This window comes from Carettochelys insculpta, chromosome 11, assembly GCF_033958435.1.
Source record: "Carettochelys insculpta isolate YL-2023 chromosome 11, ASM3395843v1, whole genome shotgun sequence".
In the NCBI taxonomy this organism is placed as follows: domain Eukaryota; kingdom Metazoa; phylum Chordata; order Testudines; family Carettochelyidae; genus Carettochelys; species Carettochelys insculpta.
In genome coordinates this window covers 10,397,269-10,416,514 of record NC_134147.1, presented here as the reverse complement: position 1 = coordinate 10,416,514, position 19,246 = coordinate 10,397,269, and the positions used below count along the sequence as shown (strand labels likewise).

The 19,246-nt window shown below is 44.3% G+C and overlaps 2 protein-coding genes across 2 annotated transcripts in view; one reads left to right on the top strand and one right to left on the bottom strand.

The window, feature by feature from the left end:
• The window catches only part of LOC142019263 (uncharacterized), a 198,363-nt gene that overhangs the window by 13,176 nt on the left and 165,941 nt on the right, over positions 1 to 19,246 (top strand). The window lies entirely within an intron of this gene.
• Positions 2,273 to 4,278, bottom strand: HRH1 (histamine receptor H1). The gene has a single exon (XM_075006216.1). The coding sequence runs from the start codon at positions 4,261 to 4,263 to the stop codon at positions 2,830 to 2,832; it is 1,434 nt and encodes a 477-aa protein (XP_074862317.1). The 5' UTR covers positions 4,264 to 4,278; the 3' UTR covers positions 2,273 to 2,829.

Sequence of the window (19,246 nt, the reverse complement as noted above, 5' to 3'; positions counted from 1 at the left end):
CCTATCCCCTGCATCCTCCTGTAACTAAACATGACTTTCCTCAACACTATTGAAGGTAAAATAAAAATGATTTCTACTATTTTTCATTGCAGATATATAGTATTTCAGCTACATTATGGGTTAAACAGATTTTTGTGGGCTAGCCTAGAAATGTGACTACCATTTATAACTCTGTTTCTATGAGAAAATGTGTCCTAAGTTCCAAACAACCAATTTACAAATAAGCTTTTGGAACACAATGTACTTGTAAGTTGGAGGCTTCTTCTGTTTCTAAATCTCTAGCTAAATTTACTCAGCGGGACAGAGTTCTTTCAGTGGTGTGGAAGGATGTGTCTCTTTCTGGGGAAGGATAGCCCCGTGGTTAGAGCATTGGCCTTGTAAGCCTAGCATTGTGAGCTCAATCCTTGAGGGGGCCTTTCAAGGATCTGTGGGAGGTTATGTGCTGATTTTTTTTTGTGTTTTTGGAAGGGAGGTGTATGTTGGATATTAGACAAAACTATTTCACCAGGGCTACGTCTACACGTGCAGCCAACATCGAAATAGCTTATTTCGATGTTGCGACATCAAAATAGTCTATTTCGATGAATAACGTCTACACGTCCTCCAGGGCCGGCAACGTCGATGTTCAACTTCGACGTTGCTCAGCCCAACATCGAAATAGGCGCAGCGAGGGAACGTCTACACGTCAAAGCAGCACACATCGAAATAGGGATGCCAGGCACAGCTGCAGACAGGGTCACAGGGCGGACTCAACAGCCAGCCGCTCCCTTAAAGGGCCCCTCCCAGACACAGTTGCACTAAACAACACAAGATACACAGAGCTGACAACTGGTTGCAGACCCTGTGCCTGCAGCATAGATCCCCAGCTGCCGCAGCAGCAGCCAGAAGCCCTGGGCTAAGGGCTGCTGCCCACGGTGACCATAGAGCCCCGCAGGGGCTGGAGAGAGAGCATCTCTCAACCCCCCAGCTGATGGCCGCCATGGAGGACCCAGCAATTTCGACGTTGCGGGACGCGGATTGTCTACACGGTCCCTACTTCGACGTTGAACGTCGAAGTAGGGCGCTATTCCTATCTCCTCATGAGGTTAGCGACTTCGACGTCTCGCCGCCTAACGTCGAAGTTAACTTCGAAATAGCGCCCGATGCGTGTAGACGCGACGGGCACTATTTCGAAGTTGTTGCCGCTACTTCGAAGTAGCGTGCACGTGTAGACGCAGCTCAGGAGAGCAGTGAAGCTCTGGAATGTGTTACCTAGAGAGGTGGTGGAATCTCTGTCCCTAGAGATTTTTAAGTCCCAGCTTGACAAAGTCCTGGCTGAGATGATTTAGTTGGGGTTGATCCTACTTTGGGCAGGGGGCTGGACTCAATGACCTCTTGAGATCCCTTCCAGTGGTAGGATTCTAGGCTTCTATGATTATTGGTAGCTACAGGGGCGAAGGATTCAGCCAGTGCATAGACAAGTGTCAGATTGTTGTTGTCACCGCTGCCTGCAAGTCTTTCCAGCCATTCCAAATCAAGCTGTTTTGTTTTCTTGGCATAAGTGTTCCTTCTGTAGCTTAGTTCAGGAACTGTGTAATAGCCATTACAGTGTGCTTTCCAAGACACAATTACTTGAAGGGAAAGCAAAATGTACTCCATTTATTTCCTTCCTTGAAAAGATCAGTTACAGAATGAGGCTTTGAATGAAGGGTTCTCCAAAGGTAGTGCAGCATATTTGCACCAGCTTTTGGAGAACTTGCTAGGGCTATCTTAGGGCAGCTCTACACCATGAGGACAGGTCAAACTTTTGAGTTACATTAATAGAGTAACAAAAATTGACATAGCTTAGATTTACTTACTGCAAGGTCCATGCTGCTGGAGGTGAACAGAAAAAAATCTCTCCAGTCAACTGCCCTTATTCATCTCCTGCTGGAGTATAGCAGTCGACAGGAGAGTGACCAGCAGTCAATTTATTGAGTCTAGTGCAGCAAAGTCTAGCAAGACTCAGTAAATCGACTGTCAGTGGATCGATCACTGGAGTGTTGATCCACCCCATAATGGAGACAAGCCCTTAGTTGCAGAAAGAAGGAAAAAGTGTATTATTGTCTGTCTGCTATATAGTGCATATTTAGAAACCATTGTAGTCACTTTTAGCAAAGATGATCATAGTACAGTGGGTATGAGATGTCTTAATACAAATGCTAAAATATTTAGCATATAGAGCAAATATTGATGTCTTCTCCAATAAAATGAACAGTGCAGCTGGAAATCAATACAATATCAATGGTTTTTATTGTATGTGACAGTGCAACTGAGTATCTCTAAAAGTGCATGATGCTGGAGGGATTTATGAATTAATAGGTTATATTTTCAAACAGCTCAAATGTTATACTTTGACTACATGAAAAACTATAGGATTTTGTTGCCTTCAACAAGCAGTGTGTTCCCAAGTTAAGTTATAGATGTTATGAACATATAAATTGATTTTCTTTCCATATCTCATTAGCTCATAATTACTGATTACTCATAATTCTTTCCATCTCTCCAGTTTTGTTTTACACAATGGAAAGACGAACTCTTAAAAGTTGTAAAATATGGACATTAGCACAGCAGTCCTGAGACTGAGCCCTGAGTTTTCAGGAACCCTGGTCAAAACCAGTTCCTCTTTAAATACTTTGAACTTTAAGTCTGTTTTTCATCATGTAACTATGTTTTCTGTTTTCATGGGATAGTTGTACAGGTTAATTTTCAAAGCCTTTTACCTCATTCACCTTTTCCTTTGAAACTGAAAACTTTTCTTTCTTTGAAAAATGTGGACTCACTTTTTTCCACCCCAAACACATGTATGTATTATGAGTGAATATGAAGAATCTTTTTGAAAGTCTTCTTGAAGTTCTCATTACAGAGGGGATAGATGAGTGGGTTTAAAGTGGAGTTCACATAACCAAGCCAAATAGTGAACATGTGGAAACTCTGGTTGCAACAGCTTTGACAAAAGGCTATAACCATAAACAGCACAAAATAGGGAATCCAGCACAGCATAAAGGCTGCCATTATGAAACCCAACTGCTTGGCTGCTTTCTTCTCCCTGTTCACATGCCCTCCTTGAACAGACTGGGCACGCAGTCTCAGCCAGGTACTCCTCAGGTAACTGAGGCCTGTAAAGTCTTTGCTAGTCTTTTCCTTGGCACTAGAAGCTGGCTCTGGAGTGGGATTGGAGTCATTTTTACTGGAGGTCCCTTCCATGGAAGTACGCTCATCTGATGTGTCACTGAACTCTGGAGCCTGTGAACAAGGCGCCTTCTTGACAGATACATACTTCATTCCCACTTTATCTGATCCTGGTTGTGTCTGAGCAATGGCAAGGGGAAAACAGCTCAGTTTTACTACCTTGCTGTCACCTTCTGCAACGAGAGCCTTTGGGGGGTTGTCGAAGCTGCTGAGTTGAAGCTTTGCCTCCATGCTTTTGGGCTGAGGGATGTTGAGATTTACATTGCAGCAAGGGTCTACAGAGCAATCTTTCAGAAGATTTGTGTTTAAGTTTTTATTTGGCTTTTTGTGGAAAAGCTTTGGCTTTTCCTGCACGTTAGCAGAATGTACACTTTTGTTTCCTGTCAAAGATCGAAATGATCCATTGATGAGCACTTGGTGCTGATAGTGTTTCCGGACAGCCTTGTATATTTTTGTGTAGAACCATAACATCAACAAAGATGGGATGTAGAAGTTGACAATGGCTGTCGGCACTTTAAACCAGGTGACTTTGGAGAACTCTGTTTCACAGGTCTCTTCCTTCACTTGCCAATTCCCACTATTGGCAAAAGCATGCCAGCCTAGAATCGGGATGATCCACAGAAGAGAAACCAGCCAAGCTCCAGAAATCATTACCAATGCTCTAGGTTTGGTCCGGTACTTGAGATACTTGAGTGGCTGCTGAACTGAACGGTAACGATCTATGCACAGTATAAAAAGGCTGAAGATGGAGGCTGTGCAGGCTACATAATCCATAGAGAGCCAGAACAGACAGGCTGGTCTGCCCAGGACCCACTTGTCATTCATTAGGTACATTATGTTCAGTGGCATAACAGCGGCACCAACTATAAGGTCTGCAATTGATAGGCTGACAATGTACAGGTTCCCAACTGTATGCAGCTTCCTTTCTGTTTTCACTGCATATAGGACTAAAATGTTCATGATGACTGTAGTCAGTGAGATGCTACCCAGGGTCAGACCGAGTGGGATTGATGGAGACACTGTTGAGTTTTTTGTTGCGTTGCTCTCACACATGTTTTGCCCAAGGTCACAGAGCTAATGTCAGGGAAGATATCAGGATCCTGGTAATTCAGTCTTGTTTACAAGCCTGACTGAGTTTGTGGTTTGCTGCTTTCTGGTTCCTTTTGTAACTCTGTAAGAGAGAGAAAAAAGAAAGCATCATAGAAATGTAAGACTATAAGGAACTGAAAAGGACATCTAGTCCATCTCCCTGTCTCCTCAGACCCTTCCCGACATAGAACCAACGAAACCTAGAACCTCCCTGACAAGTGTTTATCTAACCTGTTCTTTAAAAGCCCCAATGAGAGGGATTCCACAAACTCTCTTGGTGCTCTAATCACAATAAAATAAAAATAATACTGCACACTTCAGCAGCATATCTTTCCTTTGAGAGGGCTTTGCAAACTGTTGTCAGTTTTAGGCTTGGAAAGATCAAATGAGTTATGTGAAGAACACAGGCCTGCCGCCAGGCATCCAAAGAGGGCAGTTGCTACGGGGCCCTTTGAATACAGGCCTGGCTTAGCATACAGGCACAGTTACCAGGGCAGTTTTGGGAGGGAGTTCTGTAGGTGAAAGAGGAGTGATTATGGGAGCCTTGGGGTAAGTGGTGATCTGTTGTGTTTGTAGGGTACTTGCTGGTTGCCTGAAAGATACTCTGTGCTAAACTTGTGTTTGTCTTTTTGGGGGTCCATGTGCTGAGCTGTTTGTTTGAAGGCTCCTGTGGTGAGGCTAGCAGCTTGCTAGGAAAGGTTGAGAGCCTCTTAACAAGGCTTTAAACCCTAGCCCTTTTGATCACTCATCAAGCCTTACCAGGGGGCAAGGCTATGAGGAAGGCCAGGGCTATATAAAGCATCCTTCTAAGAAATCAGGAGCAGCTAAAGGGGGTTTCATGAGGGAGTTTGAAAGGGGCTAGAAATACAGTTGGCATTCTTTAAAACTTTTTAAACTAAACTGAAACCAAAGCCATCTGATTTAAATAAAAAACTCGAATCAAGAATCTAATTGTAGGAGAGAATGCAAGCAAAAGACCAGCAACAGATTAAATCAAACAAATCCTTAAATAAGTGCTCCTCTAGCATTTCCATTTACTTGGCCTATCTGAAATTCAGTTACATTTCAGAAATATTTTTTCATCAGTTTGTGTGGAAAAATTAACATTTACTGACTTTTATTAATTAAAGTTCTAATATTTCCAAGCCTTGTTTCATGAAAAGTGAGGTTTATTTCACCTAGGATTGTATATGTGTTTGTAAAACTGATCTTCGGGAATTGTTCTCAGATAAATCCCCTGGTTGGCGCTATACCAAAGCAATCTGCCGACAGAAGTTTTGCTGGAAGATCTCTTCCAACAGAAGAGAGCTTCTGGCACAACTTCTGTCAACAGATCATGTCAACACACAAAAGTGAATTGAAAGAGCAATCTGCTCTGTCGACAGAGAGCAGCCAGACTGCCCAGCCATTCTCTTGACAGAACAGCCAACTGGAAGCCCAGCAAACAGGGCTGCCTGGTGAACTGGAAGCCCTGTCTGTCAACGGAGAGCTGTCTGGAGTGTCTACACAGCTTTTTGGTCGACAGTTTTTGTCAACAGAGGCATTATTCCTCACTGAGGAGAGGCAGCATGCTGTTGGCTGAAGTGCCAAGTTTTGTCAACAAAACACTTTTTTTTTTGTAGATACTCTGCAAGTTATGTTGGCAAAACTCTCTAGAGTAGACAATAGCCCCTTAATCTAACCACATACACTTCTGTCTGCATTCACACACACACACACACACACACACACACACACTAGGTGACTATTGGAGGGATTTAAGTGCACGAATGGCATTCAGGTGTCCCTCTATTAATAAAATCTGAAAAAAGAAAACAGCCCAAAAAGTGTGTCATCTCCATTTAGCTTAATTTGGTAAGAAACCGATATAAGTTATTTGGATACAAGGCAGGTTTAAATGAATCCTAGACTATTCATAGCAAGATTTGGCACCAGTTTAACTAAATCAGTTTTTAAAATCACTTTTAATTTAATCAATTCAAACTTGTGCATACACAAAGCCTGAGAAGCTGAGGTGAAGCAGTACCTATTCTCAGAATCTGAGAAACTGCTTGTGGTGGTTTGCCTTGAATAAGAAATCATTCTTAGTTGTCTAGTATTTGTAGCAGAAATCAGGCAGAAAATCTTAGTTAAATTCAAACAGCAACGAAGGGTCGTGTGGCACCTTATAGACTAACTGAAAAGTTTTGAGCATGAGCTTTCGTGAGCACAGACTCACTTCATCAGATTAGTTAAATTCAGTGAATCTTCCTCCTCGGAGCTGAATTTTAGTGCCCAGGGTGGGTTAGCATATTTATGCCCCCTAACTTTTTATTATGAGTTTGCCACAGTGAGCATGCTCAGTAGAGGCTAAGCAGCACTTAGAGTACATCCACATGATGAGGTTAGGCTGAATTTGTTAAAATCAATTTTTAGAACCCAATTTTGCAAAGTCAATGGAATTAAGTCTCATTAGGGTTGGCAACTTCGACTTTGTCAGCAATGCGCTGTGGGCACCTAGCCCACAGTTCCTCCTGTCCCCTTGCATTGTGGGTTAAGCTCCAAGTGTCTGATGGAATTAAAAAATGTCATACAGTATGGGCTAGTTCCAGCACAGAAAAAGAACAGCTTTCCCCACAGCAGAGTGCTAGTTCTGGTGCCATGAAACAATCTCAGACTGGTAGGACCACATTGTTCTGCCGGTATGGGACAATCAACAATGGCTACAAAACTTTCACATACACAATGCCACTTCCATGGAACTTCGTGAATTGTTTTCCCCTACCCTGAAGCACAGCAATATGAAAATGAATCAGAGAATCAGAGAATACTAGAATTGGAAGGGACCTTAGGAGGTTATCAAGTCCAGTCCCCTGCACTCGAGGTAGGACCAAGAACCAGCTATATCATACCTATTAGAAAACTATCCAACCTGTTCTTAAATATCTTCAGTGATGGAGATTCTACAACCATCCTAAGCAATTTACTTCAGTACTTAACCACTCCATACATGCAGATGGCTTGCATGTTCTCTAGGAACATGACTTTCTGCTTTCATTTGCTCCTTCAGATCTCTGCCAGTCTAACAGATGAAGAAGTGTGGGAAGCCTGTAAAGGGCAAGACATTAGGAAGATACATTTAATGTAGGTGAGAAGTTTTACAACATACAAAGTAATTTAATGGCACAGTCTCTATGACAAACAATTCGGATGCATTATGTGCAAGGACAAATTTTGGCTTTAAGCATCCTCTGTGCAGCAGGTACTACACAGAGATCTTAAGGGACCTGTGTGGCTTGGTTCACTTCCAATCACGGTAAGGCACAGATCAGGGTACGCTTTCAAGCTTGTGATGCCAAAAGCAGTTTTTACAGCTGTGCACACTGCAGTTAGGGAGTGGAGGAGCATTGTGGCTTTTGGAGCTGTGGCAGTCATGGTCACTTCTTGCTCTCCTCCTCACCCCACCTTCAGTTCCATGTATTTGACGCATCAGTTTTTATTTCTTTTTCTTTTTCTTTTTTGGACCTCTGTGCTATGTAACTGTCAGTCTGTACTGGAAATGCTATTGATCTGAAGAAGTGGGTTTGTCCCATGAAAGCTCATCACCTAATAAATTATTGTGTTAGTCTTTAAAGAGCTACATGACTACTCGTTTGTTTTGTTAGAATACAGACTAACATGGGTACCTCTCTGTTACTATTCAACTGGCAAGAATTATGTTGGAGACCATATCAAAAGCTGTGCTAAAGTCAAGTTATATCACATCTACTGACTTTCCTATGTCCACAGAGCCAGTTACCTAGTCAAAGAAGGCTACCAGGTTGGCCAGGCGTAATTTGCCATTGGTGACTCCATGTTGACTATTCCTGATCTCTCTTCCAAATTCTTCAAAATAGTTTCCTTGAACATCCTTTCCATGATTTTTCTAGGGGCTGAGGTGACGGAGGCATCCATCTGCCGCCCAGACCTAGAATCCCGGCAAGTTTGCTGCTTGCCTGGAGCTAGAATTTGGGATATTACAGAGTTGCTGCCAAAAATTCTTAAACCTGTAGACTATTACCCCTTCCTACTTCTTCATGTAGGAACCAATGATACGGCCAAGAACAACTTTGATGAGATCACGGCAGACTACGTAACCCTCAGAAGAAAGATCAAGGAATACAGAGCACAGGTGGTCTTCTCGTCTATCCTCCCTGTGGAAGGAAGGGGTCCGCAGAGGGATTGTGGAATCACAGAGGTAAATGAGTGGTTGTGTAGGTGGTGTAGCAGGGAAGGATTTGGTTTCTTTGACCATGGGATTCTGTTTCGTGAACAGGGATTGCTGAGGAGAGACAGGATCCACCTCACTAAAAGAGGAAAGAGCATCTTTGTGGGCAGGCTTGCAAACCTAGTGAGGAGGGCTTTAAACTAGGTTTGTTGGGGGGAAGGTGACACAAGCCCGGAGGTAAGTGGGGAAGGAGGAGGGAACAATCAAGAGGGTTTCCTGAGTGAAGAGGAGAAAGTGGGCCAATCAGCCCCTTCTCTAAGATGCTTGTACACTAATGTCAGAAGCCTGGGGAACAAACAGGAAGAATTAGAGGCCCTGGCACAGTCAAAGAAGTATGAGGTGGTTGGAATAATGGAGACTTGGTGGGACGATTAGCATAACTGGAGCACGGTCATGGAAGGTTATACATTGTTTAGGAAGGACAGACAGGGGAGAAAAGGAGGGAGCAGTATGATCGGTCAGAGCTCCAGTATGAGGAAGGAGAAAATCCAGCTTAGTGTCTTTGGGTTAAGCTTAGAGGTGGAAATAATAGAGGTGATGTTGAAGTTGGTGTCTGTTATAGACTGCCAGATCAGGGAGAGGAGATAGATGAGGCTTTCTTCAGGCAGCTTAGTGACACTTCCAAATCACAGGCCGTGGTTCTCATGGGAGACGTTAATCATCTGGACATTTGTTGGGAGACCAATACATCAGCACACAGACAATCCAGGAAGTTTTTTGAGAATGTTGGGGATAATTTCTTGGTACAAGTACTGAAGGAACTGACCAGGGGCCGTGCACAACTTGACCTGCTGCTCACAAACAGGGAAGAACTAGTAGAAGAAAGACAAGTGGGAGGGAACCTGGGCTGCAGCAACCAGGAGATCGTAGATTTCAGGATCCGGACAAAAGGAAGAAGGTTGAGCAGTAACATACAGACCCTTGATTTCAGAAGAGCAGACTTCGACTCCCTAAGAGACAGGATGAGCAGGATCCCTTGGGAAATGAAGATGAAGGGGAAAAGAGTTGAAGAGAACTGGAAGTATTTTAAAGTAGTCTTACTGAAGGCACAGGAACAAACAATCCCACTGCGTAGTAAGAAATGCAAACATGGTAGGCAACCAGCTTGGCTTAACAGGGAAATCCTTAGTCAGCTTAAATTCAAAAAGGATACATACAAGAAATGGAAACGTGGACAGTTGACTAAGGAGGAGTATAAACATATGGCTGGAGAATGCCGGGCAGTAATCAGGAAAGCGAAAGCACAATTGGAACTGCAGCTGGCAAGGAATGTGAAGAGTAACAAGAAGGGTTTCTACAGGCATGTGAACAATAAACAGGTTATCAGAGAAGGTGTGGGGCCATTACTGGATGAGGGAGGTAACCTAGTGAAAGATGATGCAGGAAAAGCTGAAGTACTCATGTTTTTTTTGCCTCAGTCTTCACGGACAAAGTCAACTTCCCAATGACGGTGCTAGACGATGCAGTATGGGAAGGTGGAGGGCAGCCATCTGTGGGGAAGGAACAAGTTCTGAGCTATCTAGAAAAACTAGATGTGCACAAGTCCATGGGTCGGGACTTAATGCACCCCAGGATACTGGGGGAATTGGCAGAGGTCATTGCTGAAACTTTGGCCATTATCCTTGAAGACTCTTGGAGATCGGGGGAGATACCAGATGACTGGAAGAAGGCAAACGTAGTGCCCATCTTTAAAAAAGGAAAGAAGGACAATCCAGGGAACTATAGACCCGTCAGCCTTACCTCAATCCCTGGGAAAATAATGGAGGGAATCCACAAGGAATCTATTTTGAAGCACTTGGAAGAGGGGAAAGTGATCAAAAGTAGCCAACATGGATTCGCCAGGGGCAAGTCCTGCCTGACCAATCTGATTAGCTTCTGCGGTGAGGTAACAAGCTCTGTGGACATGGGGAAGTCAGTGGATGTGATATACCTTGACTTCAGCAAGGCTTTTGATACAGTCTCCCACAACATTATTGTCCATAAATTAAGGAAATATGGATTGGATCCTTGGACTATAAGATGGATAGAAAGCTGGCTTGATGGTCGGGCCCAATGGGTAGTTGTCAATGGCTCAATATCTGGATGGCGGTCTGTTTCAAGCAGAGTGCCACAAGGCTCGGTTCTGGGGCCAGTGTTATTCAACATCTTTATTAATGACCTGGATGAGGGACTGGATTGCACCCTCAGCAAGTTTGCGGATGACACAAAACTAAGGGGAGAGGTAGATACGTTGGAGGGTAGAGAGAGAATCCAGAGGGACCTGGATAAATTGGAGGACTGGGCCAAAAGAAATCTGATGCGGTTCAATAAGGAGACGTGTAGAGTCCTGCACCCGGGGCAGAAGAATCCCAAGCATTGTTACAGGCTGGGGACCAACTGGCTCAGCAGCAGTATGATGGAAAGGGACCTGGGGGTTATGGTGGATGAAAGGCTGGATATGAGTAAACAGCGTGCCCTTGTAGCCAAGAAAGCTAACGGCATACTGGGGTGCATTGGGAGGAGCATTTCGAGCAGATCTAGGGAAGTAGTTATTCCTCTTTATTCGGCACTGGTGAGGCCACATCTGGAATATTGTGTCCAGTTTTGGGCCCCCAAGTATAAAAAGGATGTGGATTTGCTGGAGCAGGTTCAGCGAAGGGCAACACAAATGATTAAGGGTCTGGAGCACAAGACCTATGAGGAGAGGATGAGGGATTTGGGCTTGTTTAGTTTACAGAAGAGAAGACTTAGAGGTGATTTAATAGCAGCCTTCAACTTCCTGAAGGGGAGCTCTAAAGAGGAGGGTGAGAAACTGTTCTCAGTGGCGTCAGATGGCAGAACAAGGAGTAATGGTCAGAAGTTGAAGAGGGAAAGGTGTAGGTTAGATATTAGGAAAAACTACTTCACCAGGCGGGTGGTGAAGCATTGGAATGCGTTGCCTAGAGAGGTGGTGGATTCTCCATCCCTTGAGGTTTTTAAGTCCCGGCTGGACAAGGTACTGGCTGGGATGACTTAGTTGGGGTTGATCCTGCTTGAAGCAGGGGGCTGGACTAGATGACCTCCTGAGGTCCCTTCCAGCCCTGTGATTCTGTGACACTGATTGGTCGGTAGTTTCCTGTATTGTCCTGATTCTCTTTTTTAAAGATGGGCACTACATTTGGCTTTTTTCAGTCATCTGGGACCTCTCCCCACCTCCACAAGTTTTCAAAGACAATGGCCAAGGACTCTGCAATGTGTCTTGGCATAGATGTCTGCATTTTTTTTTTTCGCTGCTTCATAGTTCTGCCAGCACAGCTTCATCCTTGCCCCCCTCTCAAAGCAATAAGGTCCTGGATTTCCTACATGTTCCATGCTGGAGCTCATTTGTGCCCCTCAGAATTCATGGCCAGCTGTTCTGCTGAGGTGTGCTGCCTGCTCTGCTAACCACACTGACCAAACAGGAAATGAAATTCAAATTTTCTTGGGCTGGAAGAAAGCAGTAGAATTGAAAGTGGTGGCCACAGTGGCTCATTGTGGCTGTGTGGGACACCTCTAAGAGGCCATGTATGTCAAATTTCACAATGCTCCTTCTGTGCTACCCTAAAGTCAACCATGCAAGCTCAGTTTTGGCTTTACTCCTTGTGAAAAGCAGGAGTACCATTGTTAACCTTAGGAACCCTTAAAGTTGGTAGAAAAGACTCTGTAGTATGGACTGATAGCTTAGCTAATTGACCTAAGTCAGCTAAGTTGAACCTATTCTCCTAGTACAGACCAGGCCTAAGAGCACTGCCTGCCTGCTGCCCCGGGTATAAGATCTGAAGATCTTGCTCTGGCTGGGATCCCTGGGCTCAAGCCTTCAGGCAGCTGTAGTTTTGCACTCATGACAGCACTGTGCCCTGGGCCACTGCCCTGCTAATCCCTTTCTAATTGTGGCCTCTTCTTCCTGCTCAACACTAGTCTCTCTACTTCAAGGACAAGACTCTTCAGAAGGGCTTGGTGAGCTACAGCTATCTGCATGCCATTTATTTTGGCATCTTTCAGACTTTCAACTAAGACTGGGCTGCTCCATATCCAAGGAGATTAAATTAAAACATAGAAAATGAAATGGGAGATGGCAGACACTGGCTTGCACAGCTTCAATTTTAATATTTCATCTGCTAACAGGCACAGCAGCCACTGCACAAAAGTCTATGGATATTGATACACATGTCTGGTTTCTGACTATTCTGCATAGTACGCAATCAATTCCTTCCTCTGTATAGAGAATCACAAAATGTTTTCTCCCAGGGGAGTGGCCTGAGTATGTAGCCAGAGATCAAAAAGGTTTGTAGTCCTATCGCTGGCCTGCCTGAGCCATGGCCCATGTTACCCCCAACTACCGGGCCATTTATAGCATGCTAACTTGAGTGGACCTAGTGCTCACACATCAACCACACCTCTCAGCTGAAATGTGGACATGACCACTGTAATTTCCCCACTGCTGTTTCCTGCTTCAGTGGGTTTTACATGTGAAGCTGCCCACCTTCCAAACTGCCATCAGAGTGACATGCTATGTGGTGCAGAATCCATATCTTGCAGGGGAACACTTGCTGGGCTTGGCTTTGCACTGTGTGAAGTGGATAGCATAAGGTCAGAACAGGAGAGCAGGATGAGGAATGTTATTGTGTTCATCCTCATATACTCCACTACCTAGGAGGAAGGAAACCAAAGAGAGGTACAATGTAGAAACCCTGGTGCTATGTTTTACTCAGCACTAGCTCCATGTCTGAAAAATTGAATCATAGAACACTAGACTGGAAGGGACCTCGAGAGGTCATCGAGTTCAGTCCTCTGCCCCCATGGCAGGACTAAGCACCGTCTAGATCATCCCCAATAGATGGCTATCTAACATGCTCTTAAATATCTCCAGTGATGGAGATTCCACAACCTCCCTGGACAATTTATTCCAGTCTTCAATCACCCTGACAATTAGGAAGTTTTCCCTAATATCCGACCTAAAATCTTCCTTGCTGCAGTTTAAGCCCATTCCTCCTTGTCCTATCCTCAGAGGCCAAGGAGAACAATTTATCTCCTTCCTCCTTATAACCCTCTTTTAGGTACTTGAAAACCACTATCATGTCCCCTCTAAGTCTTTGCTTTTGTAAACTGAACAAGCCCAGTTCTTTCAGACTTCCTTCATAGCTCATGTTCTCTAGACCTTTAATCATTCTTGTTGTTCTTCTCTGGATCTTCTCCAATTTCTCCACATCTTTGTTGGAATATGGTGCCCAGAACTGGACACAGTGCTCCAACTTAGGCCTAACGAGTGCTGAGTAGAGCAGAAGAATGACTTCCTGTGTCTTGCTCTCAACACTCCTATGAATACATCCCAGAGTCATGTTTGGGTTTTTTTCGCAACAGCTTCTCGCTGTTGACTCATATGCAGCTTGTGGTCCACTATGACCCCTAAATCCCTTTCTGCAGTACTCCTTCCTAGGCAGTCACTTCCCATTTTGTATGTCTGAAGCTGATTTTTCCTCCCTAAGTGAAGTATTTTGCATTTGTCCTTATTAAACTTCATCATGTTTACCTCAGATCATTTCTCCAGTTTGGCCAGATCCTCCAGAGCAGTTGCAACCCCTCCCAGCTCGGTATCATCTGCAAACTTAATAGGCATACTCTCTATGCTGATATCTAAATCATTGATGAAGATATTGAATAGAACTGGTCCCAAAACAGACCTCCTGCAGAACCCACTTGTTACACCCTTCCAGCATGACTGCGAACCATTAATAACTACTCTCTGAGAGTGGTTATCCAGCCAGTTATACACCCAACCTTATAGTAGTCGCATCTAAGTTGTATCACCTAGTTTATTGACAAGAAGATCATGCAAGACCATATCAAATGCCTTACTAAAGTCTAGGTATACCACATCCACCACTTCTCCCTTATCCACAAGACTTGCTATCCTGTCAAAGCAAGCTAGCAGATTGGTCTGGCATGATTTGTTTTTCACAAATCCATGCTGGCTGTTACCTATTATCTTATTTTCTTCCAGATGTTTGCAGATTAATTCCTTAATTACTTGCTCCATTATCTTTCCTGGCACAGAAGTTAAACTGAGTGATCTGTAGTTTCCTGGGTTATTCTTTATTTCCTTTTTATAACTGGGCACTATATTTACCATTTTTCAGTACTCTGAAATCTCTCCCGACTTCTAGGACTTCTCAACAATGATAGTTAAAGGTTCCAGTTCCTCCTCTGTCAGCTCTTTGAGTATTCTAGGATGCATTTCATCAGCCCCTGGTGATTTTTAGTCATTTTTAACTTGTTCTTTTTTATTTTATCCTCTAAACCTATCTCCTTCCCACTAGCATTCACCATGGCTCTATTTTGCTGTTCTCTCTTTCACCATTTCTTAGATTCATGAACTCTATGATTTCATGGTCACTTTTTCCCAAACTGCCTTCCACTTTCAAATTCTCAACCAGTTTCTCCATATTTGTTAAAATAAATCCAGAACTGCTTCTACCCAGTAGCTTTTTCCACCTCCTGAAATAAAAAATTGTCATCAGTGCAGTCCAAGAACTTTGTGGATAGTCTGTGCCTCACTGTGTTAGTTTCCCAACATATGTCTGGATAGTTGAAGTCCCTCATCACCACCAAATCCTGCGTTTTGGCTGATTTTGTCAGTTGCTTAGAGAAAGCCTCATCCACCTTTTCTACCTGGGTAGATGGTCTGTAGTAGACCCTTACCATGACATCATCCTTGTTTTTACACCTTTTAACCTAATCCAGAGACTCTCAATGCATCTGTCTACTGCATCTGTCTCCACCTCGGTCCAGATGTGCATTTTTAATATACAAGGCAACTTCTCCTCCCTGTTGATCCTGCCCATCCTTCCTGAGTAAGCTGTACCCTTTTATACCAATATTCCAATCATATGTATTATCCTACCAAGTCTCTGTGATAGCAGTTATGTCACAGTTGTATTTATTAGGACTTCAATTTCTTTCTGCTTATTACCCATACTTCTTGCATTTGTATATAGGTATCTAAGATATTGATTTGCGTTCGTCTTCCAGTTCTGCCTAGTCCCTATTTTTTCTCTGCTATTATAGCCCATGATCCCTTCCATTTCCAACCCAACTCCCAAATCTCCAGGTTTTTACTTAGCTGTATGCTTTGGTCACCCGTCCTCGTTGAACCTGGTTTAAAGCCCTCCTCACTAGGTTAGTCAGTCTTGATCCAAATACCTCCTTCCCATTTCTCAAAAGGTGAACCCCATCCCTACTTAGCAGGCCTTCTTGGAACAGCATCACGTGACCGAGGAAGCCAAAACGCTCCTGGTGACACCGTCCTTGCAGCTAGGCGTTCACCTCCAAGATGCACCTGTCTTTGCCTGGGCTCTTACCTTGGGCAGGAAGAATTGAGGAGAACACCACCTGTGCTCCCAACTCCCTCACCCATGCTCCCAGAGCCCAGTAGTCATGCTTGATCTGCTCAAGGTTACACCTTGCCGTAGCATTTGTGCTCACATGGATGAGTAGCATGGGGTAGTACTCAGCAGGCTGGCTAATCCTCAACAATGCCTCTGTAATGCCTTGGATATAGGCTCCTGGCAGGCAGCATACCTCCCAGGATGACACGTCAGAATGACAGATGGGTGCTTCCGCCCGCCTCAGAAGAGAGTCTCTGATCACCACTACCCTATGTTCCTCCTCATTCTGGTGGCAGCAGACCTCCCATCCTTGGGGGTACAAGGTTTCTCTGCTTCTGGTGTAGGGGGTGATTCCTTACCTCCTGTATCTAGGATAGCATAAAAGTTTCCCAGTACCATGGTGGGAGGGCTGGGAGCAGAAGTGGAGCACTGCCTGCTGCCAGAAGTGACCAGCTGCTAGTGTTGCCCCAGGCCACCACTTCCTCCACTGATTGTCTGTCAGTAGCCTTCTGTGGTGGGACAGCTATCTTAACCTCAGCTGTTTCCACATGAACACAATCCAGGAATTGTTCGTGGATATGGATACTCCTTAGCTGAGCCACCTCCTCCTGTAGCTCCCCCACCTGCTTCCTAAGAGAGTCCACCACAAGACACCTTCCACAAGGGGTGGTTCCCCAACCTGGACTTCAGACAGTGGGAACTGCAAGTCATAGTGCCTACAGAACCAGACCAAGGTTCTGGGTAGAGGCATCCCTGGTCAGGAGGTCTGTCTGACTACAGGTGCAGGTGGAGGACAGAGGAGCAGTCCTGGCAGAGATGTTGTGGGTCTTCCTATCCATAGTGGAAACCCTCTGTCACACACCCTCTATCAAACTCCCTCTTAAAACTCTGCTGTCTACAGCCCCCTGTCCACTTTACTCCTCTGTTTGCTCTACCTTTGGCTTTTTAAAGTCTGCAAAGCTCCATCAGGCCTTCCCCTGCGTTAAACACACATGAATGTAATGAGAGAAGAATAATCTCATTATTTTACATAAGCAAGTATGTCAGTAAATTACATTCATTTTGCAATGTGGTTCATAGTTAGGGCTTTTTAGGTCTCTTTTATAAGTACAGTGTACCTCCCTATTAGAGGGGTCCTTAGCTCTGCCCTTTGAACTCCTGGGCTGTTTCTACACATGCCACTTTCAGAGAAAGTGTACTTCCAGACTCCAAAATCACGTGACCATATGCTAATGAGGCGCTGGGAATTTACATACGTGCCTCATTAGCGTATTTTGGGCTGTTTATTAGCATGCCACTTTCAGAGAAAACAGCGCTGGAGTGGTGCAGAGTGGCGGGCACTGGCCATTGGAACAATGCTTACTTCAGTACGGCTGTGTCTACACTTGCATTCCTCTTTGGAAGGAGGCATGCAAATGAGGGAAATCTAAACATGCAAATGAGGTGCAGATTTACATATCTGACACCTCATTTGCATATTCTTTTGAAAGAGCTTCTTTTGAAAGAAGAAAAGCAGTGTAGAAACGGCTCTTTTGAAAGTAAATCCATCTTTGAAAGAACCTTCTTCCCTTTTCTTATGGGGTACAGGAGGTGGGGAGGAGGCGCAAGGATTTAAACTATGACCCAGTTCCAACAGGTTCCTGCTGTCCTGCCCTCCCTCATTTTTCTTTCGAAGATGGGAATTACTTTTGACATTGTCGCGTCTACACTGCTTTTCTTCTTTCAAAAGAAGACTATTCAAATGAGGTGGCAGATATGTAAATCTGGCATCTCATTTGCATTTTTTATTTCTCTCATTTGCGTGCCTCTTTCCCTCATTTGCATGCCTAGGAGTTTAACCTGGGAGAGGATTGCATGATCTAGCCCTACAACTCTTCTAATGTCTTTCCCGCTTTTTCCTCAATTCAGACTTTCCCCCATCCTGATGTAGGAGAACAGAGTGAGAGAGACTATCAAAGTTTTAATTCATACACATCAGAAAAATCACGCACAGAAGGGATTGAGAATATGCAAAATAAATTAGAAAAACCATGTGTGTTTGCTGAAAAATAAATTCAATTGACCAAAAGGAACAGCCAAAAACATCACACCCGGAAGTTTGTTGCAGCAGCTGTAGGCTGTGCTTTTGCACTCCCTATCTATTGGTTCCCATAATTGTCTTCACCACAGCATCTGAGTGGTTAACAGTCCCTCATGGGATGTGATGAACTATTTTCCTCGTTTTAAAGAGAAACTGAAATGAGGTACAGGGTAGGTTATTCGTGCAAGCTCATCCAGGACAGCTGACTGAGCCAGAAATTAAACCAGGCCTCTGTCCTGGGTCCCATCCAGTAGACCAGTTGTTCCTAACCTTTCCAGTAACACAACACACAAACAATTCCACAGCACACCCATTTTGTATCCATGGGGGTGGGGAGGAGGCACAAGCATTTAAACCATAGTTCCAACAGGTTCCTGCCCTCCCTTCCTCCTTGCCACAGCAGGAAGGGAGGGCGGGCTGCCTGCCAGCCCATTAAGGCCAGGAACCAGCATTTCAGCTACTTGCTGGCACAAATGGGCTCCTGCAGGGCCAGTATTTTCCCTGTCAGTGGCTCTGTTTTAAAGTAAACAAACAATCCAATATCTCAGCCTGCTCTTTGGAATTCCTGAGCTCCTCATCTTGTTCTAAACTGCCTGGATTAAGTTTTACTGATTACATAAAGCTTCCTTTGCAAATGAAAATGAGCAATCACAGCTTGTTTATTATGTCAGGATGGTACATTCACCCCACCAGCCCCTTATCCTAGAGGGGGATGCGCAGCAAGTGACTGCTGACTCACTGCTGTAGGTGCAGCTCATTAAGCTCACCCTGGATAGAAGCATTCAGGAAGTAGGTCTTCAGAAAGAGGATGTGTGTGGGTTGGATAGTCCTCTGGGAAGAACTTAAAGCAGCAAGAGCTGCAAAGAATGAACCAAACCCGCCCCCGCTCCCCGATGAGACTATGTTTTCATTTGGTGTAACGTGTCATTTGTGCTTTGGCTGAGAATGCCATTTGCTCCCAGTGACCTTCTGTTCTTCACAAAGCCATTAAAACAGCAAATGATTAGATTCTCTCTCTCACACACAGTCTTGTTTCTCTCCTCCAGATATCAGTGAAATTTCAGTCTGCACACACTTGCTTTCATAGTAACAGAGAGGAAGCCATGCTAGTCTATACACTATCAAAACAAAGAGCAGTCAAGTAGCACTTTAAAGACCAGCAAAATAGTTTATTAGGTGAGCTTTCGTGGGACAGACCCACTTCTTCAGAGCATAGCCAGACCAGAACAGACTCGATAT

Bases quoted from the DNA above. Each gene is read 5' to 3' on its own strand.
- HRH1 (XM_075006216.1), bottom strand. From the start codon at position 4,263: ATGTGTGAGAGCAACGCAACAAAAAACTCAACAGTGTCTCCATCAATC.